This window comes from Ylistrum balloti, unplaced genomic scaffold, assembly GCF_031769215.1.
Source record: "Ylistrum balloti isolate Yb309-2 unplaced genomic scaffold, AGI_CSIRO_Ybal_v1 Utg369828, whole genome shotgun sequence".
Classification (NCBI taxonomy): domain Eukaryota; kingdom Metazoa; phylum Mollusca; class Bivalvia; order Pectinida; family Pectinidae; genus Ylistrum; species Ylistrum balloti.
In genome coordinates this window covers 508,531-534,577 of record NW_026781992.1, presented here as the reverse complement: position 1 = coordinate 534,577, position 26,047 = coordinate 508,531, and the positions used below count along the sequence as shown (strand labels likewise).

The 26,047-nt window shown below is 36.3% G+C and overlaps 1 protein-coding gene across 1 annotated transcript in view; it reads left to right on the top strand.

Annotated features, from left to right (window-relative positions):
- LOC132545109 (YTH domain-containing protein 1-like) overlaps positions 1-25,387 on the top strand; it is a 46,848-nt gene extending 21,461 nt beyond the window's left edge. The window contains exons 12-17 of the mRNA XM_060208776.1: positions 6,267-6,343; positions 7,140-7,170; positions 12,572-12,617; positions 22,084-22,161; positions 22,259-22,399; positions 23,417-25,387. Of these exons, the coding sequence (XP_060064759.1) occupies positions 6,267-6,343; positions 7,140-7,170; positions 12,572-12,617; positions 22,084-22,161; positions 22,259-22,399; positions 23,417-23,524 (481 nt within the window). The 3' untranslated portion in view covers positions 23,525-25,387. The remainder of the gene's footprint in view (positions 1-6,266; positions 6,344-7,139; positions 7,171-12,571; positions 12,618-22,083; positions 22,162-22,258; positions 22,400-23,416) is intronic.
- The last annotated feature ends 660 nt before the right edge of the window (positions 25,388-26,047 follow it).

The following is a 26,047-nucleotide window of genomic DNA, read 5'->3' as shown; positions in this document are numbered from 1 at the left end:
TCTATCTCCATTATTCTGATATTCTATTTATATAAATCTATCTCCATTATTCTGATATTTAATTGATATAAATCTATTTCGATTATTGTGACATTCTATTTATACAAATCTGTCCGATTATTCTGATATTCTATTGACATAAATATATCTCCATTATTCATTATTCTGACATTCTATTTATACAAATCTGTCTCATTAATCTGATGTTCTATTGTGATAAATCTGTCCCATTATTCTGATATTCTATTGATATAAATCTATCTCCATTATTCTGATATTCTATTGATATAAATATATCTCCATTATTCTGACTTTCTATTTATACAAATCTGTCCGATTATTCTGATATTATATTTATATAAATCTATCTCCATTATTCTGATATTCTATTGATATAAATCTATCTCCATTATTCTGATATTCTATTGATATAAATATATCTCCATTATTCTGACATTCTATTTATATAAATCTATCTCCATTATTCTGATATTCTATTGATATAGATATATCTCCATTATTCTGACATTCTATTTATATAAATCTGTCCCATTATTCTGATATTCTATTGATATAAATCTATCTCCATTATTCTGATATTGAATTCATATAAATCTATCTCCATTATTGTGACATTCTATTTATACAAATCTGTCCCATTCCTATTTATATAAATCTGTCATCCAAATTATATTCAGGTATGCTGTATGCTATCATCTAGTAAATGTTCACATAAGTTTAACATACTCTATACAGGGTTATATTTAAATTTGTTTTTCCTCTGTTTTTTGTTTCTATTTTTGTTTTGAAAATCTCTCAAAACATCACTTGAACACAATAACAGTAAATAACTATATACAGGGTGATTTGTGGTATCTGTAAAAAACAGTATACAAGAGGTTTTTGTAGGTTGGTGTATAAGTTTATGTAAACAATGTTTACAGGGTTATTTGTTGTAGGTATGTTTAAAATAGTGAATACAGAGCTATTTTTGTAGGTAGCCAGAAACGGGGACGATAGGTGTGTGTCATAGGTATGTTAAAATAGTGTATACATAGCTATTTTTTGTATGTAGGAAGAAGCAGGGGGACTCTTGGTGTGTTGTAGGTATTTTTGAAATAGTGTATACAGAGCTATTTTTGTATATAGGAAGAAGAAGGGGGACTATAGGTGTGTTGTAGGTATTTTTAAAATAGTGTATACAGAACTATTTTTGTATGTAGCAAGAAGCAGGGGGGACTATTTGTCTATTGACCTTATCCATCATACATACCCACCATAATCAAGTTATGATAGAGTGTACGTCAACCACTTACCTCAACCTTTTCCTGTCAACAGGGACAGCTTTCCTTCAAGCTGTTTTATAAGCATGATGATTTTAATTTCCCTATTGTGAAGTTTCCATTTCAGGATCGCAACCATGCATCCCCAAAATATAGTGTTTACATGTACCAGACGATTTGATATGCAAGGGCATGTTGCCAATTTCACAGTTTTTGTGTAAGAGCCCACAACTTACAAACTCACAGCGCACAATTGTGAGAGATGTAGGTTGATTAAGATTGAGGAAGTTTTACAGGCATCATAATGATCTCATTGAGAAGTGTTCTATTTCCTTGTGCAATTCTATGTTGGACATGTTTGGTGATTGTGAGAGTTTCTGATAGTTCTGCTATTATTATGTTCCCCGAAATTTTCCGGAGAGCATATAGTCACTGCCTTGTCCGTCCATCTTTGCATCTGTCCTTTTATATCTAGAATATAATTTTGCTTACATTTAAACTAGGATAACAAAATTTGGCCAATGCATTTATGATTTGAAGACGAAGTGCAGTATATGAAATTCAGGACCCACAACCCTTTAATTACAAAGTTATTGCCCTTTGTGAAAATGTTGTGCCTTAAAACATAATTTTAAATTGCTTGCATTTTTAAACTAGGACAAAGGATGTTTTTGGATACATTGATCATAAAAAGCATACCAAACTCAGGGTCCTTGACCCCTCAGTTTCAAAGTTATTGCCCTTTTTAAAAAAAACTTATCCAGAGTATTACATCTCTTGCATTTAAGTTAGGATTATGAAACTTGGTGTATACGTTGATCATACAAAGACAATATGCACTGTAACACTGTTGCAGCCCACAACCCTATTATATATAGAGATATTGCTTTTTTCTTGAAATTTTGTGTCAGATCATCATTTGACTGCCTTTCAACTAGGATATTGTAATGTGATGCAAAAGCATGGTGTTGTGTGGCAAAGTCTGAGCCCATTAGCCTCAGTACAGAGTTTTTGCCCTTTTCTAAAACGTTGTGTCATGAACATAGCTTTGGTTGCATTAAAAAAAGGATCATGGAACTTGGTGTATACAATGGTCATATTAAGAAAATGTGCAGTATACAAAATCCAAGGCCTGCAAACTCTTAATCACTGTTAGAATTATTTGCCAATAAAATCATTAATGGGGAAACATTCATCAGTTTTACTGCTACTCTGGTTTAACTTGTTCTCATTTGGGAACATGACATTACTTGGACTGACTTAGATTTACATAGCAAGTGTTAGGGATGAAACAGAACATACTAAACCTTCTCAGACTCCTGGTCTTATTCTCCTTGTACTCAAGAGTCTCTGTGTAAACATTTCCTTTGTTCATAATGATTTTGCCCTAGTTTCATGGAATTTGGATTCTGCTGACATGTCAGTATTTTCTTCGTTGTTCTTTTCCTTCCATGCTTAATAATGTCCAGGCTGTACCTACAGTTCTGGAACTTCATACTTTGAGCAACGGTCGACCTAGATGAAGCATTGTGCAATATGCCAACTGAAGCCACTGTGACCTATATTTTGACCTTTTAACTTCTATCAAAAAGCATATGTAGATTGTCTTACCTCCATTTCCTTCACTACTCATCACTAGAACTTCATACAAAGGGCATTGGTTTACTTAAGTGGAACAATGCATCATGCACCAAATTTATAGGTCACTGTGACCTATATTTTGACCTTCGATCTACATCATAGAAAACATTGGCTTCCATTTACTGCAAGAACATTGGCTTCAATATGTTGAAACATTACAAAAACGTTTGTTAAACCAAAAGGCTAAGAAGTGTGATATATAAGCTGGTAGGCTCATGCAAGATTGCCCAGCTGATGTTGCAAAAAAAAAAGAAGATTTTCCTTGACCCATATTCAAGGTCACATATTTTATATAAAGTCCTTATGAATATTAAACAAATGTCTTAGAATTATAAGTTCCTGATATGAAGCTCAACAAAGTTTGCAAAAAGAGACAACCCAGACAAATTTGCAAGGTCTTGGGTCAGATTTGTTGAAACTGCTTTACCAGGAGGCCTAGAGTTGTGATATTTTGCTAATAGGTTCCTGGATTGTTGTTAGACTGTATAACAGATGGAGTATATGATGTGGTTACACTGTATAACAGACTGAGTATATGATGGTGTTATTACACAGTATAACAGACTGAGTATATGATGGTGTTATTACACAGTATAACAGACTGAGTATATGATGTTGTTACACAGTATAACAGCTGAGTATAGGATCGTGTTATTACATTGTATAACAGCTGAGTATAGGATGGTGTTATTACACTGTATAACAGGTGAGTATAGGATGGTGTTATTACACTGTATAACAACTGAGTATAGGATGGTGTTATTACACTGTATAACAGTTGAGTATAGGATGGTGTTATTACACAGTATAACAGACTGAGTATATGATGGTGTTATTACACAGTATAACAGACTGAGTATATGATGTTGTTACACAGTATAACAGCTGAGTATAGGATCGTGTTATTACATTGTATAACAGCTGAGTATAGGATGGTGTTATTACACTGTATAACAGGTGAGTATAGGATGGTGTTATTACACTGTATAACAGCTGAGTAAAGGATGGTGTTATTACACTGTATAACAGCTGAGTAAAGGATGGTGTTATTACACAGTATAACAGCTGAGTATATGATGGTGTTGTTACACTGTATAACAGCTTAGTATAGGATGATGTTATTACACTGGTGTTATTACACAGTATAACAGCTGAGTATAGGATGGTGTTATTACATTGTATAACAGCTGAGTATAGGATCGTGTTATTGCACTGTATAACAGCTGAGTATAGGATCATGTTATTACACTGTGTAACAGCTGAGTAAAGGATGGTGTTATTACACAGTATGTGAGCTGAGTATATGATGGTGTTATTACACAGTATGTAAGCTGAGTATATGATGGTGTTATTATACAGTATAACAGCTGAGTAAAGGATGGTGTTATTACACTGTATAACAGCTGAGTATAGGATAGTGTTATTACACTGTATAACAGCTGAGTAAAGGATGGTGTTATTACACAGTATGTGAGCTGAGTATATGATGGTGTTGTTACACTGTATAACAGCTTAGTATAGGATGATGTTATTACACTGTATAACAGCTGAGTATATGATGGTGTTATTACACAGTATAACAGCTGAGTATAGGATGGTGTTATTACATTCTATAACAGCTGAGTATAGGATGGTGATATTGCACTGTATAACAGCTGAGTATAGGATGGTGTTATTAGACAGTGTAACAGCTGAGTATAGGATGGTGTTATTACATTCTATAACAGCTGAGAATAGGATGATGTTATTACACAGTATAACGGACTGTGTATATTATGGTGTTATTGTCCCTATGGCAGTCAAAGAGTGAAATTATATTATCTTAAATAATTTCTTCATGATGATTGAATGATAACATTGTATAATTTCAGTAGAATTTTGAAGATTGAAATATGTTGAAATGTGGAGTCACAGTGCTGTCCTGTAAGGTAGAATGGTTACATTGTAGAAGTATAAAGTATAAGCCTTGTCTGATCTGAATTCTCCTCTGTACTTACTTTTCATTTTGTCATTACATATTCCCTCTTAAATATTAGAAATCAAAACTGTTCTGATTAACATCTGTTGTGCTTTCTTGATAAATTGCAGTATCACATTTTAATTGATGAATAACTATCAGAATAGCCTACTTAACAAAACGTTTGAGGTCAAGTTGATTTTGATTAGTGAAAGTCTATTGATGATTAGTTGTGATAGAGGATCACATACCAGCCAGGAGTATATTAACTCACCTTGTCCAAATGTGCAGCATTGTCGGTCTCTCTGGCATGAACTTTCCTGTTACACAATTTATCATTGATAACCTAAAGACCTAGAATACAGATTTTTTTGCTGGAAGGTCTGTGGCATGAAGCCCAACATAGTTTGTGAAAAGAAATTACCTTAACCTACATTCAAGGTCAAAGTGTGGCAGACATTCAATCAAAATGCTTAGAATCATTAAATTTAGGTTCTTGAATTAATTTTGACAAAGTTTGCAAAAATAAATGACATTGATCTATATTCAAGTTCTCAAATATTAAATTTGTTAAAAACTTTTAACAACTTCTCATTATCCAAATGATGTAAATTGCTGATGTCTGGCTGTTAAATTCCTTTGATAAAGCCAGACAAAATTGTAAAAATGAAATGACTTTGACCCATTTATCAGGTCATAGAGGTCAAATTTGTTTAAACTTTTAAACAACTTTTTCTCAATAGTCATGCTATGTGGCCTGTAGTTTCTGGGAATGAATGAGAAATGTAAATATACTTGTGAAAAGCATTGAATACCAGGGGAGCTTTGCAGGTCTATTGGGCCTCTTGTTTTTTTTTTTAAAATTCAAATTCTTATAGCATATTAAGTTTAACCAGTTTAATCATTTTTGTCAGTTTTGTCTGTTCTATTTGATATAGGAAATTTAATGATAAATTCAGAGATCGACAGAACCTCTTTAAAAGTAGAAAACTCCGTAAACTTGCCTGATGGTTTGGTGTTCCCAACCTCTGGTGTAGACAGTTAAAAATTACTGTTTGAAAATATGTAAGGTCATCCTTAGATTGTCTTACTAAGTAAACTTAAAAATATGTGTACATATGTCCTTGAAATGTGAAGACATATCAAATTTTCAAATGGACAGAACAGGAAAGAATTGTCTTTACAAGTTAGGAAATATAAACTACAACTTGCATGTTTAGTATCAGTCTTGTCTCTATTATTAATCTGAAACACTGTATAAACTTGACATTCAGAACACACTCTTTATTCTAATATTACAGTACATCATTGGTTATACATGTTATTCATGAATGTTTTACAGTATATGATTGTAACTTTTCCTTCAAAACACCACTAAATTTCAGAAGACGACGTTTTCGTGATGACATGTTAGATAGCCCTCGGAGAAAGCGCTTCAGGAGTGACATGGACAGAGACAATGGTATGTTAACTACAACATCACATATGTCTTCAGCTTTTCTATTAAAAGTCTGTCAAATGTTTAGAAATTGTTTCTCACATCCAACTTCATTAATGAACCTTTCGAAACTGTTTTCATAATCAACTCTATTTTGTGTATCATTGCGTCATTATTAGCTTGCCTGGCTGTAAAGGTCCAGTGAGTTTATGCCCTGGTGCAATATATGTAGTCTGTTCAAATGCAACTTTTTCTTCGAAACTCCTTATCAGTTACCAAAAGGCCTAGATTCATGATATTTTTGGCGGGAAGGTTCGTTTGTTGGCTGAAGCTCCACACTTTGACCCATGTTCAAGGTCATAGGGTCTTTTTTGTTAGGTCATCTGACCTGAAGGGTCAGGATAACCTGTTGCCATCTCCTTTTGTCTGTCATTCTGAGCCGTCTGCTGTGCTCAAAGTCACAGGGGTCAGTATGAAAATTTTAATGATTTCTCCTCAATAACCAAAAGGCCAAGGATCTCGATATTGGGCTTGTAGCATACTTTTTTCAACAAGCAGTATGTCTGAAGTATTGACATTTGTGTACTGCATGTATAAAGAATAGGATTTCAAGTTTGCAGAAAATGTCTTTATGAACCAACAATGTCTTCTATGTTAGCTGTAGTGTAGTTGAGCAATTTATTTAAGGCCTATTTTGCCTCTTTCGTTAATAGATCTTTATAGTCCGATGACCCTTTGAAATTTCCATATAACAAAATGTGATTGGCAAGTCATAGAATTACAGGTAATAGTTTAAACAATATATATAATGCTGTTACAGGTATGTACAAGGACCGCAGAATGGACAGCAGGTAAGTTATTCTTTGCATGCTTTCATTAAAAGCAATATCAATAAAGCTAATGAATGGCTATCCTTATTGTAAAAGGATGTTTTCTTTTCCTTGAAACTCTAGATTATAATCCATGATTAGATGTAAGTAAAAACTATAAAAAGTTAATAGCAATGAAAAAAATCTGATGACACCTGTTAATGTTTGATACCTGACCATCTGATGACACCTGTTATTGTATGAAACCTGACCATATGATGACACCTGTTATTGTATGAAACCTGACCATCTGATGACACCTGTTATTGTATGATACCAGATCATCTGATGACACCTGTTATTGTATGAAACCAGACCATCTGATGAACACTGTTATTGTATGATACCAGATCATCTGATGACACCTGTTATTGTATGATACCTGACCATCTGATGACCACTGTTATTGTATGATACCTGACCATCTGATGGCACCTGTTATTGTATGTTACCAGATCATCTGATGACACCTGTTATTGTATGATACCTGACCATATGATGACACCTGTTATTGTATGATACCTGACCATCTGATCACACCTGTTATTGTATGGTACCAGATCATCTGATCACACCTGTTATTGTATGAAAGCTAACCATCTGATGGCACCTTTTATTGTATGATACCAGATCATCTGATGACTCCTGTTATTGCATGATACCTGACCATCTGATGACACCTGATATTGTATGATACCTGACCATCTGATGACCACTGTTATTGTATGATACCAGATCATCTGATGGCACCTGTGATTGTATGATACCTGACCATCTGATGACACCTGTTATTGTATGATACCTCACCATCTGATGACACCTGTTATTGTATGAAACCTCACCATCTGATGACACCTGTTATTGTATGATACCCGACCACCTGATGGCACTTTTTATTGTATGATACCTGACCATCTGATGACACCTGTTATTGTATGATACCAGATCATCTGATGACACCTGTTATTGTATGATACCCGACCACCTGATGGCACCTGTTATTGCATGATACCTGACCATCTGATGACACCTGTTATTGTATGATACCAGATCATCTTATGACACCTGTTATTGTAGGATACCAGACCACCTGATGGCACCTGTTATTGTATGATACCTGACCATCTGATGACCACTGTTATTGTATGATACCTGACCATCTGATGACACCTGTTATTGTATGATACCAGATCATCTGATGACACCTGTTATTGTAGGATACCAGACCACCTGATGGCTCCTGTTATTGTATGATACCTGACCATCTGATGACACCTGTTATTGTATGATACCAGATCATCTGATGACACCTGTTATTGTATGATACCTGACCATCTGATGACCACTGTTATTGTATGAAAGCCGACCATCTGATGGCACCTGTTATTGTATGATAGCTGACCATCTGATGACACCTGTTATTTTATGATATCTGACCATCTGATGACACCTGTTATTGTATGATATCTGACCATCTGATGACACCTGTTATTGTATGATACCTGACCATCTGATGACCACTTATTGTATGATACCTGACCATCTGATGACACCTGTTATTGTATGAAACCTCACCATCTGATGACACCTGTTATTGTATGATACCTGACCATCTGATGACCACTTATTGTATGATACCTGACCATCTGATGACACCTGTTATTGTATGAAACCTCACCATCTGATGACACCTGTTATTGTATGATACCTGACCATCTGATGACACCTGTTATTTTATGATATCTGACCATCTGATGACACCTGTTATTGTATGATACCTGACCATCTGATGACCACTTATTGTATGATACCTGACCATCTGATGACACCTGTTATTGTATGAAACCTCACCATCTGATGACACCTGTTATTGTATGATACCTGACCATCTGATGACCACTTATTGTATGATACCTGACCATCTGATGACACCTGTTATTGTATAAAACCTCACCATCTGATGACACCTGTTATTGTATGATACCCGACCACCTGATGGCACTTTTTATTGTATGATACCTGACCATCTGATGACACCTGTTATTGTATGATACCAGATCATCTGATGACACCTGTTATTGTAGGATACCAGACCACCTGATGGCACCTGTTATTGTATGATACCTGACCATCTGATGACCACTGTTATTGTATGAAAGCCGACCATCTGATGGCACCTGTTATTGTATGATACCTGACCATCTGATGACACCTGTTATTTTATGATATCTGACCATCTGATGACACCTGTTATTGTATGATATCTGACCATCTGATGACACCTGTTATTGTATGATACCTGACCATCTGATGACCACTTATTGTATGATACCTGACCATCTGATGACACCTGTTATTGTATGAAACCTCACCATCTGATGACACCTGTTATTGTATGATACCTGACCATCTGATGACCACTTATTGTATGATACCTGACCATCTGATGACACCTGTAATTGTATGAAACCTCACCATCTGATGACACCTGTTATTGTATGATACCTGACCATCTGATGACACCTGTTATTTTATGATATCTGACCATCTGATGACACCTGATATTGTATGATATCTGACCATCTGATGACCACTTATTGTATACCTGACCATCTGATGACACCTGTTATTGTATGAAACCTCACCATCTGATGACACCTGTTATTGTATGATACCAGATCATCTGATGACACCTGTTATTGTATGATACCCGACCACCTGATGGCACCTGTTATTGTATGATACCTGACCATCTGATGACACCTGTTATTGTATGATACCAGATCATCTGATGACACCTGTTATTGTAGGATACCAGACCACCTGATGGCTCCTGTTATTGTATGATACCTGACCATCTGATGACACCTGTTATTGTATGATACCAGATCATCTGATGACACCTGTTATTGTATGATACCTGACCATCTGATGACCACTGTTATTGTATGAAAGCCGACCATCTGATGGCACCTGTTATTGTATGATAGCTGACCATCTGATGACACCTGTTATTTTATGATATCTGACCATCTGATGACACCTGTTATTGTATGATATCTGACCATCTGATGACACCTGTTATTGTATGATACCTGACCATCTGATGACCACTTATTGTATGATACCTGACCATCTGATGACACCTGTTATTGTATGAAACCTCACCATCTGATGACACCTGTTATTGTATGATACCTGACCATCTGATGACCACTTATTGTATGATACCTGACCATTTGATGACACCTGTTATTGTATGAAACCTCACCATCTGATGACACCTGTTATTGTATGATACCTGACCATCTGATGACACCTGTTATTTTATGATATCTGACCATCTGATGACACCTGTTATTGTATGATATCTGACCATCTGATGACCACTTATTGTATACCTGACCATCTGATGACACCTGTTATTGTATGAAACCTCACCATCTGATGACACCTGTTATTGTATGATACCTGACCATCTGATGACACCAGTTATTTTATGATACCAGATCATCTGATGGCACCTGTTATTGTATGATACCTGACCATCTGATGACACCTGTTATTTTATGATACCTGACCTTCTGATGACATCTGTTATTGTATGAAAGCCGACCATCTGATGGCACCTTTTATTGTATGATACCAGATAATCTGATGACACCTGTTATTGTATGGAACACGACCATCTGATGACACCTGTTATTGTATGATACCAGATCATCTGATAACACCTGTTATTGTATGAAACCTGACCATCTGATGACACCTGTTATTGTATGATACCTGACCATCTGATGATACCTGTTATTGTATGATTCCTGATCATCTGATGACACCAGTTATTTGATGATACCAGATCATCTGATGGCACCTGTTATTGTATGATACCTGACCATCTGATGACACCTGTTATTGTATGATACCTGACCATCTGATCACACCTGTTATTGTATGGTACCAGATCATCTGATGACACCTGTTATTGTATGAAAGCCAACCATCTGATGGCACCTTTTATTGTATGATACCTGACCATCTGATGACCACTGTTATTGTATGATACCAGATCATCTGATGGCATCTGTTATTGTATGATACCTGACCATCTGATGACACCTGTTATTGTATGAAACCTGACCATCTGATGACACCTGTTATTGTATGATACCCGACCACCTGATGGCACCTGTTATTGTATGATACCTGACCATCTGATGACACCTGTTAATGTATGATACCAGATCATCTGATGACACCTGTTATTGTATGATACCAGACCATCTGATGACACCTTTTATTGTATGATACCAGATCATCTGATGACACCTGTTATTGTATGGAACCTGACCATCTGATGACACCTGTTATTGTATGATACCAGATCATCTGATGACACCTGTTATTGTATGATACCAGATCATCTAATGACACCTGTTATTGTATGATACCAGATCATCTGATGGCACCTGTTATTGTATGATACCCGACAATCTGACAGAACCAGTTACTCTATGATATCTGATCATCCATCAGAAATGTTTTTTATCTGAATATGATCTATAGCTATTGTGCATTGTCTGTCGTCATGTGCCATCTGCTGTTCACCATGAGTTAACTTTTTCTTCAAAAGATATGGATTTCAATCAAATTTAGTCTGATGCATCATTGGGTGAGGGTTTGCAATTCTTAAATTCAGAATTTTGATTTGACCCTTAGGGGTCGAGGGATGTGGCCCCAAAAGGGGAGGTGCTGAAATAAGATTAAGAACCTTACTGTTCCTTTCTGCCTTAATGGATTTCAAGTTTTAGCCTGATTAATCTGTTAGGGTAGACATTATTATTTTATTTAGAAATTTGATTCGACCACTGGGGACTTTGGGGAGGGGCTCCAAAAGGGAAAAGAAAAGTTTTGCTCCAAAACGCTACTCCTTTTTAATGCTGGAATGGATTTCAACCAAGTTTGGTCTGGAACATCATTTATTTAGAGTGAGGAATCATATTTGAAATTAAGAAATTTGATTTGACCCCTAAGGACTTAAGGACCAAGCCCCGAAAGGGGAAGATAGGCAATATTTTGGTTTAAAACACTACTCTTTCTGAAAGGTGAATGCTATTGATATTACTTCTGAAATATGTCTTTGTAGTCAGAAGACCAATAAGGCTCATGGACCTCTTGTTAGAGGAGTTATTGCCCTTTATTTTTTCACTATATTGATTTAGTGCAGAGATCTCAACTGGATCCATTTTAAACTTTAGTATAATAACTCAGAATCTATGGTGAAATTTTGATGAAATCTACTTGTTTGAACATTGCTTATTATTTCTAAATATTAAAGTATATTGTATCCATGAGTATGACCAGATTTTCTTTGTTTGTACAGAAGCCCACGCTATGCAGGAGTGCGACGAGATACATTCATAAATGGGGTAGGTATTGAGGGGATTATTACCTCTTGCATTTGATGACATATCCTGCCTTTCATTTAGTAGGACCTCTTTCGATGGAATCTAGCTCACACCCAATAATTTATATCAAGCACATGTTTTATATTCCTAACACTCTCACCAATACATATTCTCAAAATAATCAAAATTTGCAAAGGGCCTGATTAACCACTTTCTTGATGACATCTTTTAAAGATGGAAAGGTATATCTCCATACCTTTAACCTTATTCTACTGATACATGACTTTAATTAACATAAGTTGAAAAATAATACAGAATACAAGGAAGGCAACATCATGTTTGCATACATATCTTCGCTAGCCCTACTCTGCAGGTCGTTTAAGGTTTACATACATATCTTAGCTAGCCTGATCTGTAGGATATTTAAGGTTTACATGCATATCTTAGCTAGCCCTAGTCTGCAGGACATTTAAGGTTTACATACATATCTTAGCTAACCTGATCTGCAGGACGTTTAAGATTTACATACATATCTTAGCTAGCCCTACTCTGCAGGTCATTTAAGGTTTACATACATATCTTAGCTAACCTGATCTGTAGGACGTTTAAGGTTTACATACATGTCTTAGCTAACCTGATCTGTAGGATGTTTGAGGTTTACATACATATCTTAGCTAGCCCTAGTCTGCAGGATGTTTAAGGTTTACATACATATCTTAGCTAACCTGTAGGAGGTTTGAGGTTTACTGTAGGAGAACGTTTAAGGTTTACATACATGTCTTAGCTAGCCCTAGTCTGTAGGACGTTTAAGGTTTACATACATATCTTAGCTAGCCCTAGTCTGCAGGACGTTTAAGGTTTACATACATGTCTTAGCTAACCTGATCTGTAGGATGTTTGAGGTTTACATACATATCTTAGCTAGCCCTAGTCTGCAGGATGTTTAAGGTTTACATACATGTCTTAGCTAGGCTAGTCTGTAGGAGGTTTGAGGTTTACATACATGTCTTAGCTAGCCCTAGTCTGCAGAACGTTTAAGGTTTACATACATGTCTTAGCTAGCCCTAGTCTGTAGGACGTTTAAGGTTTACATACATATCTTAGCTAGCCCTAGTCTGCAGGACATTTAAGGTTTACATACATATGTTAGCTAGGCCTAGTCTGCAGGACATTTAATGTTTACATACATGTCATAGCTAACCTGATCTGTAGGATGTTTGAGGTTTACATACATATCTTAGCTAGCCCTAGTCTGCAGGATGTTTAAGGTTTACATACATATCTTAGCTAACCTGATCTGTAGGACGTTTAAGGTTTACATACATATCTTAGCTAACCTGATCTGTAGGATGTTTAAGGTTTACATAAATATCTTAGCTAACCTGATCTGGAGGACATTTAAGGTTTACATACATGTCTTAGCTAACCTGATCTGTAGGATGTTTGAGGTTTACATACATATCTTAGCTAGCCCTAGTCTGCAGGATGTTTAAGGTTTACATACATGTCTTAGCTTTAAGGTTTACATACATATCTTAGCTTTAGGTTTACATACCTAGTCTGCAGGACATTTAAGGTTTACATACATATCTTAGCTAACCTGATCTGTAGGACGTTTAAGGTTTACATACATATCTTAGCTAACCTGATCTGTAGGACGTTTAAGGTTTACATACATATCTTAGCTAGCCCTAGTCTGCAGGACGTTTAAGGTTTACATACATGTCTTAGCTAACCTGATCTGTAGGATGTTTAAGGTTTACATACATATCTTAGCTAGCCCCAGTCTGCAGGATGTTTAAGGTTTACATACATATCTTAGCTAGCCCTAGTCTGCAGGATGTTTAAGGTTTACATACATATCTTAGCAGGATGTTTAAGGTTTACATACATATCTTAGCTAGCCCTAGTCTGCAGGATGTTTAAGGTTTACATACATATCTTAGCTAACCTGATCTGTAGGACGTTTAAGGTTTACATACATATCTTAGCTAACCTGATTTACATACATATCTTAGCTAGACTAGTCTGTAGGATGTTTGAGGTTTACATACATATCTTAGCTAGCCCTAGTCTGCAGGATGTTTAAGGTTTACATACATATCTTAGCTAGCCCTAGTCTGCAGGATGTTTAAGGTTTACATACATATCTTAGCTAGCCCTAGTCTGCACGACGTTTAAGGTTTACATACATATCTTAGCTAGCCCTAGTCTGCAGGACATTTAAGGTTTACATACATGTCTTAGCTAACCTGATCTGTAGGATGTTTAAGGTTTACATACATATCTTAGCTAGCCCTAGTCTGCAGGATGTTTAAGGTTTACATACATATCTTAGCTAGCCCTAGTCTGCAGGACGGTGAAGGTTTACATACATATCTTAGCTAGACTAGTCTGTAGGATGTTTGAGGTTTACATACATATCTTAGCTAGGCCTAGTCTGCAGGACGTTTAAGGTTTACATACATATCTTAGCTAGCCCTAGTCTGCAGGACGTTTAAGGTTTACATACATATCTTAGCTAGCCCTAGTCTGCAGGATGTTTAAGGTTTACATACATATCTTAGCTAGACTAGTCTGTAGGATGTTTGAGGTTTACATACATATCTTAGCTAGCCCTAGTCTGCAGGACGTTTAAGGTTTACATACATGTCTTAGCAAACCTGATCTGTAGGATGTTTGAGGTTAACATACATATCTTAGCTAGACTAGTCTGTAGGAGGTTTGAGGTTTACATACATATCTTAGCTAGCCTAGTCAGGCTCATGTCTCATGGTGACCTTATTCTAATCACCTTCATCCTGTGTCTGTAAACAATTTCACACTTTTGACTTCTTCTTAAAAACCCCTATTCCGATTTCAATGAAATTTTGCAGAAATCTTCCCTGGTCTAAGATAAACCAAAATTGTGAATTATACAGTCCCCACCCAGATATGATAGAATCAAATACTCTTCATGAATGAAAGCATCTTAAAGTGCTTTACCAAAATTGTGAATTTCATGACCCCAGGGTCTCACATATCCCCATGGGGAGGGGGTAGTTTATAAAGGAAAACTTCTTTTGTGCATAATTTGTTTAATTTCCATTGGAAAAATTTAAAACTTGGTTAGAATTATGAGTGAAAGATGACGGATTGATGGTATGCCCATTTTAAATCTGTCTGACCCCCAGGGACTGAAATTTTTAAAAATCTTCTCAAGACCCAGATATAGTATTATCAAATACTCTTCATGAATGGAAGCATCTTAGGTGCTTTGATTACTGAAATGAGTCTCACATTTCTTCAAACTTTCAAGGTCACACGAGTCAAATGCGTTAGTCTTTTAATGACTTCTTATCAGAAACGAATGACCCAGGGTCATCATGTTGAGCCAGTAGCATGCTGGGATGAAGAGCTATCAAATATTTGTTCAAAAGAATTACCTCAACCTTCATTCAAGGTCACTGGAGTTAAATATGCTTAAATCTTCAAACAACACTTTCAGCCCACCATCATCAGATGGTGGGGTATTCAAATCGCCCTGCGTCCGTGGTCCGTCCATCCGTCCGTCCGTAAACAATTCTTGTTACCGCTATTTATGGGAAAGTACTGGATTGATCTTTCTCAAATTTCATATGCAGGTTCCCCTTGGTCCCTAGTTGTGCATTGTACCATTTTTGGACTGATTTGAAATCAAGGTGGCCCACAGGCAGCCATCTTGGATGTCAACAGTAATACAGTAGTTTGTTATGGCTGTGTGCAGGTTCCCCTTGGTCCCTAGTTGTCCATTGTACCTTTTTTGGACTGATTTGAATTCAAGATGGCCAACAGGCGGGCATCTTTTATTTTGAAAGTAAAAGTTTGTTACCGCTATTTCTGGGAAAGTACTAAATGGATCTTTCTCAAATTTCATATTCAGGTTCCCCTTGGTCCCTAGTTGTCCTGTGTACTTTTTTTGGACTGATTTGAATTCAAGATGGCCATCTTTCATTTTGAAAGTAAAAGTTTTTTACCGCTATATCCGTGAAAGTACTGAATGGATCTTTCTCAAATTTCATTTGCAGGTTTCCTTTGGTCCCTAGTTGTGCATTATACCTTTTTGGAATGATCCGAATTCAAGATGGGTGCTTGTCGACCATCTTTTATTTTGAAAGTAAAAGTTTGTTACCACTATTTCTGAGAAAGTACTGGATTGATCTTTGTCAAATTTCATATGAAGCTTCCCCTTGGTCCTTAGTTGTGCAGTGTAGCTTTTTTGGACTGATTCGAATTCAAGATGGCACACAGACATCCATCTTGGATTTTGAAAGTAAAAGTTTGTTATCACTATTTCTGGGAAAATACTTGATGGATCTTTCTCAAATTTCATATGCAGGTTCCCCTTGGTCCCTAATTGTGCATTTTACCTTTTTTGGACTGATCCAAGATCAAGATGGCTGACAGGCAGCCATCTTGGATTTTGAGAGTAAAATCTTGTTACCGCTATTTCTGAGGAAGTACTGGATGGATCCTTCTGATATTTCATAGGTATTGGTTTCCCTTGGTCCATAGTTATGCATTGTACCTTTTTTGGACCGATTTGAAATCAAGGTGGCCCACAGGCAGCCATCTTGGATGTCAACAGTAATACAGTAGTTTGTTATGGCTGTGTCAGGATCCTTCTCAAATTTCATATTTAGCTTCCTCTTGGTACCTAGTTAAGCATTGTCCCATATTTAGAATGATTTGAAAAACAAAATGGCCTATAGCTCTCCATCTTGGATTTGAACAGCGAGTAATTGTTTTATGGCAATTTCTTACCTACATGATCAGTCATTCTCAAGTATCAGATTTTCTAAATTAAGTAAACATTGATAAATACACTGTTTAGGGTATGTATAATAAACCATGCAATGAATTGAGTTAATGGCATATGGGTTGACACATGAGAAGTAACAGAAGAATTGATTTATTTAAAAATGACAATAATTCCTAATATTTAAGTGTTGATGTTACAAAAGCATTAATGTAATAAAATAAAATATAAAATTTAAAAAAAAAGTTTTAGAAAACTTTGAACTTTTATTATACTTGTTGCACTCTTGTACATGTGCATCATTTCATCATCATCATCACCATCATTATTCATTTTGAATTTAATAAGTATACAACTTAATAAATGGTGTTCATTTTATCACTATATCCCTATAAAAATATCTTGTGCCATCATTGAGTACATTCAAGACCAGTTCATGAACATTTACAACACCTGAAAAATAAACAAATCTTCAAGAACTGAAAACAGATCCTCAAATGGTGGGCACCAAGATCCCTCTGGGATCTCTTGTCTTTATTACCAAAAGGTCCAGGGACTTGATAGTGGTTCTGTAGCATGCTGAAATGAAGAAGGCTGGCTATCAAGTTTGTTCAAATGAATGACTATGACCTCTATGCAAGGTCATAGGTATCAGTTATCAATTGGGACGCCTTGTGACCTTAAAGGCCCATAGGCATCTTGTTTATTTTTTCTTCTGTTTCAATGGAGAGATTAGGACCAAATTTGGTTTTGAATGACCTTGATTGAATTAAACTTCAATTTTATGTAAATCTCTGGCTTGTTTTCCTTAAGAGCAGAGAGTTAGGGTCAAATATGGGAGAAAGAAATGACTCTTTGAACCTCTCTTCCTCTGTGGGATAAGTATTTTGACTGAATTTGATTTGAAGTTTCAAAATCCCTCTTTTTTTCATTGATTACCTATTGATGTAATTTTGAACAAAATGCGTGGATTTGAATGCTTAAATATCCAGATGAGCAATATCGGCCCTTATGGCCTCTTGTTATTAAGTATCTGCTGACATTTGACTTTCACAGCTCTTAACAATATGAGAGCAAATATGAAGAGAAGGATGTTGACATTATGTAATTAGGGAGTATGGCCTGCATTTATGGGTCAGTTACATTAGCAGAACTTAGCAATCAAACGTTTTCTGACATCTCCTTTGATATATACATAGGATAATTGTTTTGTTTTACAGTCTAAATCTAGGCAGACTTCATCAACAGGGCATTATCCAGCCCAGGTAAAGTAGTCTTCACCAGTTAGGTGACAGGTTATGTAACTAGTCAGGTGACAGGTCAGGTGACAGATCAGGTGTTTATTTGCATGCTTTATCCCTTCCAGTGTTCAATGTGAGAAAGGTGAATATAGGTGGTTATGGTAGAATAACTATGTGATCTCCCATTTACTATACTGATCACGTGGTCTTACACTTATCATATTGATTATGTGATCTCGTATTTATCATAGTGATCATGTGATCTCACACTTATCTACTGATCACATGATCTTGTACTGATAAAATGCCTGTCTTCCTTAAACACTAGTGTCCAACTTTTTTATTTCCAGGCTAACTATTTCTGAGTGGGAAATATGCGGGTAAAAAAGCTGCATTTGGCCGGAAACATCAATAGGTCTAGGGATGACGAGACGTTGTAAATTGTAATTGTAAAATTGTAATAGGAGGTCTGTCAATTCTAAAACAGTCTTCACTAGCCATTTGTCATTAGCAGTCTTCCTACAAAAACAGTATAATTTCCTGGCAATTTTCAGTATTTACTTAAAATTAGAATATGACTTGAAAAGGTAATTTTAGGTAGTAGAGGGAGAGAGCTAGAGAAATAGTATTCATATCAATAATTTAAGTGTCAGGAAATAGAGAGAGCTAGAGAAATAGTATTCATATCAATAATTTAAGTTTAAGTAAGTAGTTAGGTAGTTAAGAAAGCTATTGGAGTACATATTTTTTTACCTTTTTTAAATGTCTGGTAGCGGAATTATGGTGTCAGATTTTGGTGATGGAAATACATAAATTGCAGTATAAATACTTTGCTTTTAGGTGACATAGCAAACCTCAGTGACTTTATCAGATGAACCCAATTTTGATTTTTGGTTTTTGTTTTTGTTTTTTTTTTTTTTTTGTTTTTTTTTTTATGACTTGGACTAATAGTACTGAAGAAGGGTCATGTCTTTTGCTCTTCACATATGTAGTGTGCCCCATCCCAGAGGACTCATTTTAACTGTGGTTTGTGGACATGATATTGAATTCTCATGGCATCCACAAAATTATGCTTTTAGCTCTCCTTGGCCCAAGGCCAAGTAAGTAGGACTCTAGTTTAACACTGTAGAAACCATGAACTTCTGATAAATATTGGTAAACTACTATTGTGTAAGGAAAGAATGATGAGAAATACAGCAGTTTATTATTCAACCAACTGATTATGATAACCAATCTGAAATGTTAAAATCTAGACCAAAATCTCAACACTGGAAAAACATACTCAACCAGTTGGAGGGTTGGGTAGCTCAGTGTTTGAAGCATTGTGGACCCTGTTAGCTCAGTCTTTGGAGAGAATGGGGACCGTGATAGCTCAGTCTTTAGAGCATTGGGGACCCTGATAGCTCAATCTTTAGATCATTGGGAACCCTGATAGCTCAATCTTTGGAGAGCATGGGGACCCTGATAGATCAGTCATTAGAGCATTGGGGACTGATAGCTCAGTCTTTAGAGCATTGGGAAACCTGAAAGCTCAATCTTTAGACCATTGGGGCCCATGATAGCTCAATCTTTAGATCAGTTGGGACCCTAATAGTTCAATATTTAGAACATTGGGGACCCTGATAGCTCAGTCTTTAGAGCATTGGGGACCTTGATAGCTCAATCTTTAGAGCATTGGGAACCCCGATAGCTCAATCTTTAGATCATTGGGAACCCTGATAGCTCAATCTTTTGAGAGAATGGGGCCCCGATAGCTCAATCTTTAGACCATTTGGAACCCTGATAGCTCGATCTTTGGAGAGAATGGGGCCCCTGATAGCTCAATCATTGGAGAGAAAGGGCCCCCTTATAGCTCAGTCTTTAGAACATTAGGGACCCTGATGATTCAGATTTTAGAGCACTGGGGACCCTGATAGCTCAATCTTTGGAGAGCATGGGGCTCCCTGATTGCTTAGTCTTTAAAGCATTGGGGCCCCTGATAGCGCAGTCTCTGGAGAGAATTGGGACCCTGATAGCTCAGTCTTTGGTGAGCATGGGGACCCTGATAACTCAGTCTTTTGAGCATTGGGGCCCCTGATAGCTTAATCTTTGGAGAGAATGGGGCCCCGATAGCTCGATCTTTGGAGAGAATGGGGCCCTGATAGGTCAGTCTTTAGATGTTGGGGACCCAAATAGCTCAGTCTTTAGACTTAATACCAGTAACGTCACAGATAAGTTCAATATTTGTCTAATGCTGAGGACATTCACCAAAGTCATGGGACTAAAATCCTTAGAATAGATAATTTCTTGTTTTCCATCAAATAACTTTTATTATTCTCTCGCTTCATATTTAAATTGGTCAATATCAGTCAATATTTGCCAGGGCTACAAGATAAGAAACCAGGTAAATACAAGAAGTCTCCGACTTAGTTTGGGGGCCATGAATAAAGGCTTTTAGTTATCCCTCGCCCATCAAAGTTGTCAAATGATATTAAAATGTGTTTCCTTTGTCCGTCCTTCCGGATGCTGCTTTTTGCTTGATATCTTTTGAAGGACTAGAAAGATTTTGATGAAACTTGGTTGGTACTCTTTTTTACCTTTATCCCTTGGCCAAGTTTACTAACTGCAAATTGTGTGAATATTTAATGAGGCTGCAGCTGATTGGCTGATTTCTTTAATCACTCTATGGGAAATCTTTCTGCACATTTTCTTATGAAGAAATGATAAGACTTTTTTTTCGGAAACTTGCTTTGTGAAGACTCGTTACCTGAATTCCTTGTTCAGGTTCAATTATTGGCAAATTCTATGCATATTTTATGTGACCTAATTGGCCGATATCTTATGATGAGACTTGCTTGGCGTACTTGTTACCTTAACTTTGTTCAAGTCTGATTATCAGTGAATTCTGCGCATATATAATGAAGCTGCTTTGACCTGATTTGTTTTCCAATTCTCCATGTTGCAGACTTTAAATGTATATATTTTACAAATAAACATTGGCGGGGGATCTTGGTGACTATGTCCTTGTTGTATTTTGCATTCCTTAATTTATAGGGTATATATGTCCCGTAGCAGATGCTATCTTATACCACATTTTACTAGCAACATCTTTGATATATTGCAAAACTGTGTTTTAGTTGAATGTCCTAGCCATCATGAATGGTTTTGGGGACATAGTGCTTCTCAAGCATATCTTTTTGTGCTTGGATGAAGGCATTTTGTCAAAAGTTCCTTATCTTGTGGCAAAAAGGTAACATTGTAATTTTGAATGAAAATATTAATAATGAAAGCTGAAATATTCATTTGAGTGCCCCATAGACCTCTTATTTCTCATTGTACTCAAAAGAGCTGCATGCAGGCCTATAGAGTTGCAAAGATTTTATTGGTTTAAGTTTACATCAGTGAGTGTTTCCTGTAGCTTACTACATAAAGAAAATTAATAACTTAGAATATGAGTTAATTCATATCTGTCTGTTTCCTTTGCTTGCAGTCTTACAATGACTATATCCGGGAGTTTGCCCATGCTCGAGCACCACCACCACCATTGCATCACCCATATGGCCCACCAGTAAGTTTAATATTCGGAGTTTTCTGCTTCCACATGTCTTTAGTTTTCATTAATAGTGTGTATACGGTTTGTGATGTTGATTTGATTTTGTGTTTAGCCCCCTGGATTTGGACATATGGAAGCAATGCCTCCATATCCAGGCCATTATGAACGACCCAGAGAGTTCATACCATCTGGACCAGACTACAGCAGCCAGGAAACAGTGACATCACGTTCCCGTGTCACAGACAAAAGATCGGTAGGTTTATGTTATACACCCTCGCTGCCTTCAGGTTGGGGGACAATGTGACCATGTCCATTGTCCTGGTTGTCCCACTTTGGCAAGTTTACATTTTCAGACTGGTACTTTCTTCAGCTTTTTCTCTGTGTTGAAGTATGATGTTTGTATGATGAAAGGAGGATGAAGTGTTCTTGTTTATCGGTGTAAGTGTGATACGTACAGAGAGTGTTCGCTGCTACGTATCTGGATACTGACTCAGAATCACGATACAGAAAGGGTTTATGTACATTTCTAACAAGGATGAGTGATCCAAAAGAAGATGAATAATCAAGGTAGCCAGACCAAAAATGTCTAACTTGTCAAACATATAAGATATAATGATATAATATTGATACCGTTTATACCTGGTTACTTTACATATTTATCAAAAACAACATGTATTTCTGCCATGTAATCTGTCTATAGCTTTTGGGATTAATGACAATAAGGTTTTGGATCTAACAGATATTCATATTTTGCTAAATACGAAACATAAGGTTTTACTAATTAAATAATTTTGATATTTTGTAGAAATGATTTATTATAGTTCATCTGTAAATGCTAGAGAGATAACAGTTTCTAACACAACAAAAAAGAATCTTGAGAACCCAATTACTATTTATCTGTTGACAACACAACAGAAAAAATCAATCAGATCTGTAGATAACCCATGAACATGCTTCTAGGATATTAGATTGGGTTTACTTAATACAGTAGAATTGGTATAATATACAAATAAAAGAGTTTGTTAAAGAGATGAACCTAAAAGTAGCCTGCATTACAATGCTGCTACTGAATCATAAGTCATTTCATTGATATTTTCACATTATATTGAACAGGTGTGACTCTTCTGGGCCTGGAGTCTAATATCATTATTAATATTAGTTTGTTGTGACAGCTCAGGTTGTCAGCAAATTGAATCAGTTATTGCGTAGTAGAAGTTTCAATTTTTTCCCAGCTCTCACCAGGGCATTCATTAAAGCTTTTTTTTAACAGTATGAAAGAGATGTAGATGATTTCCTACGTCGAACCTCCCACCCAAGTCGTAGCAGCCGTGATCGTAGCCGAGACAGAGACAGACATCGCCACCGTGATCGACGATGATGAGAAAGGATCTGTCATAGCTTTTGACTCAAAAACAGTGATATATATAGGAGAGGAGTGCTGTACAACTGTTGATACCTGGTCTCTGAGGCATTTGTCTGCTATACAGATATAACAGACTTATCGAGGCATTAGTTGGTATACAGATATAACACACTCATTGACGTGTGTGTCTGGTGTTCTGGCTGATGACATATAGTCTTTCAGCGTTTGTCTGGTATACTGGCTTGTATTACCTACACTCAGAGGCATTTGTATGGTATACGTATATAACACACTCCTTGGGGCTTTTTTCTGGTATACTGGCTGATAATACCTAATTTCTAAGGCATGTGTCTGGTATACTGGCCTGTAGTACCTAGTCTCTGAGGCGTTTATATGTATACTGACTGAAAATACCCAGTCTTTAAGGAGTTTGTTTGGTATAACAGGTAATACCTTGTCTCTGAGGTGTTTGTTTGGCGTACAGATAACACCCAGTCTCTGAGGTGTTTGTTTAGTATATAGATAATACCCAGTCTGAGGTGTTTGTTTAGTATATAGATAATACCCAGTCTCTGAGGGATTTGTTTGGTATATAGATAATAATGAGTCTCTGAGGTGTTTGTTTCGTATACAGATAATACCCAGTCTCTGAGGGATTTGTTTTTGATATATAGATAATATTGAGTCTTTGAGGTGTTTGTTTGGTGTACAGATAATTCCCAGTCTCTGAGGTGTTTGTTTGGTGTACAGATAATACAGTCTCTGAGGTGTTTGTTTCGTATACAGATAATACCCAGTCTCTGATGCGTTTGTTATACTGATAATACACATCCTCCGAGGTGTTTGTTTCCTATACAGATAATACACAGTCTCTGAGGTGTTTGTTTGGTGTACAGATAATACCCAGTCTCTGAGATGTTTGTTTCGTATACAGATAATACTTAGTCTCTGAGGTGTTTGTTTGGTGTACAGATAATACCCAGTCTCTGAGGTGTTTGTTTGGTGTACAGATAATACCCAGTCTCTGAGGTGTTTGTTTGGTGTACAGATAATACCCAGTCTCCGAGGTGTTTGTTTGGTGTACAGATAATACCCAGTCTCTGAGGTGTTTGTTTGGTATGCAGGTAATACCCAATCTCTGGTTTATTTGTTATACTGATAATACACATCCTCCGAGGTGTTTGTTTGGTGTACAGATAATACACAGTTTCTGAGGTGTTTGTTTGGTGTACAGATAATATACAGTCTCTGGGGTGTTTGTTTGGTGTACAGATAATACCCAGTCTCTGAGGTGTTTGTTTCGTATACAGATAATACTGAGTCTCTGATGCATTTGTTATACTGATAATAGACATCCTCTGAGGTGTTTGTTAGGTATACACTTGTTGACTGAGTCGGGGGAACATGAAGATTATCCATTCATTTAAAATTGTCAGTGTTACATTGATGCTTTGAGTAGCTACAAGATAAACTTCTATGTTCATAAATTCATCCTTCTCATATCTGACATTCATGCATTTATCCACTGTAGTCATACATTCACCAATGTAGGTTTGTAATTTGTTTGTAAGCTGAAGTAGAGCCTAATTTTATGTCACTCAGTGTTCTGTATGTGATAGACTAATGCTTATTTCAGCAGTGTGGCCATTCTTCTCATTTTTGAATGGGCACTGGATTGTCCTAGTTTATACTGACTGACTTGTTTAGTTAGCTGACAAGCATGGCATTTGATATTTCAGATTGTGTAATACAATACAACACTCTGTAAGATACTCTGTTTTGTTGTAATATTTGTGATAATTGTTAAAAAAAGAGCATGTATTCATTGATGAGATAGGAGAGGAAAAAATTATTTCATAAAAAGTACTGAGAAAAACATTTTGGTGTTGTTTTATCAACTGTTTTCTTAACAGCTCGATAAATGATGATGAAAAATGAGATTTAAAATACTATTCACTGCTATAATGCAGCTTTCATCTGGTATCTACTTTTCCCTTCAACAACTTTTTTTCAATAACAAAAAAATCTTTGGCACTGATTTTGGTTGTGTAGCATTCTGAGATGAAGAGCTACCAAGTTTGTTAAAATAATTTATCTTAACCCACCTTTGAATGTTATAAGGATTATGTGTTAAAAATCTTCAGAAGACTTCTGGATAATCAAAAGACTAAGTTTACCGATAGAGTCATCTTCATTCAAGGATGTTTCAGACCAAATTGGGACAGTATCAAGGTATCCCTACAGAAGAAGGATTGAAGTTTCTTAGGTCACCTGAGACAAAGGCTCAGAGTGACCCATTGCGATCCCATTTTGTCTGACGTAGTGGGTTGTGCTTCATGCATCATAAACTTTTAACATTTTACGAATTCTTCTGGAAAACTCCTGAACTGATTTCAATGAAATTTTACAAAACGCTTTCCATGGCTTCAGTTTCACTGAAACGGTCGCCAACACCCAGGGTTGTTGGATGGGGTCAAAAATGGGTCAAATTGACTGAAATTTCAAATATCTACACAAATCCCAGGTGTGGGAGAATCA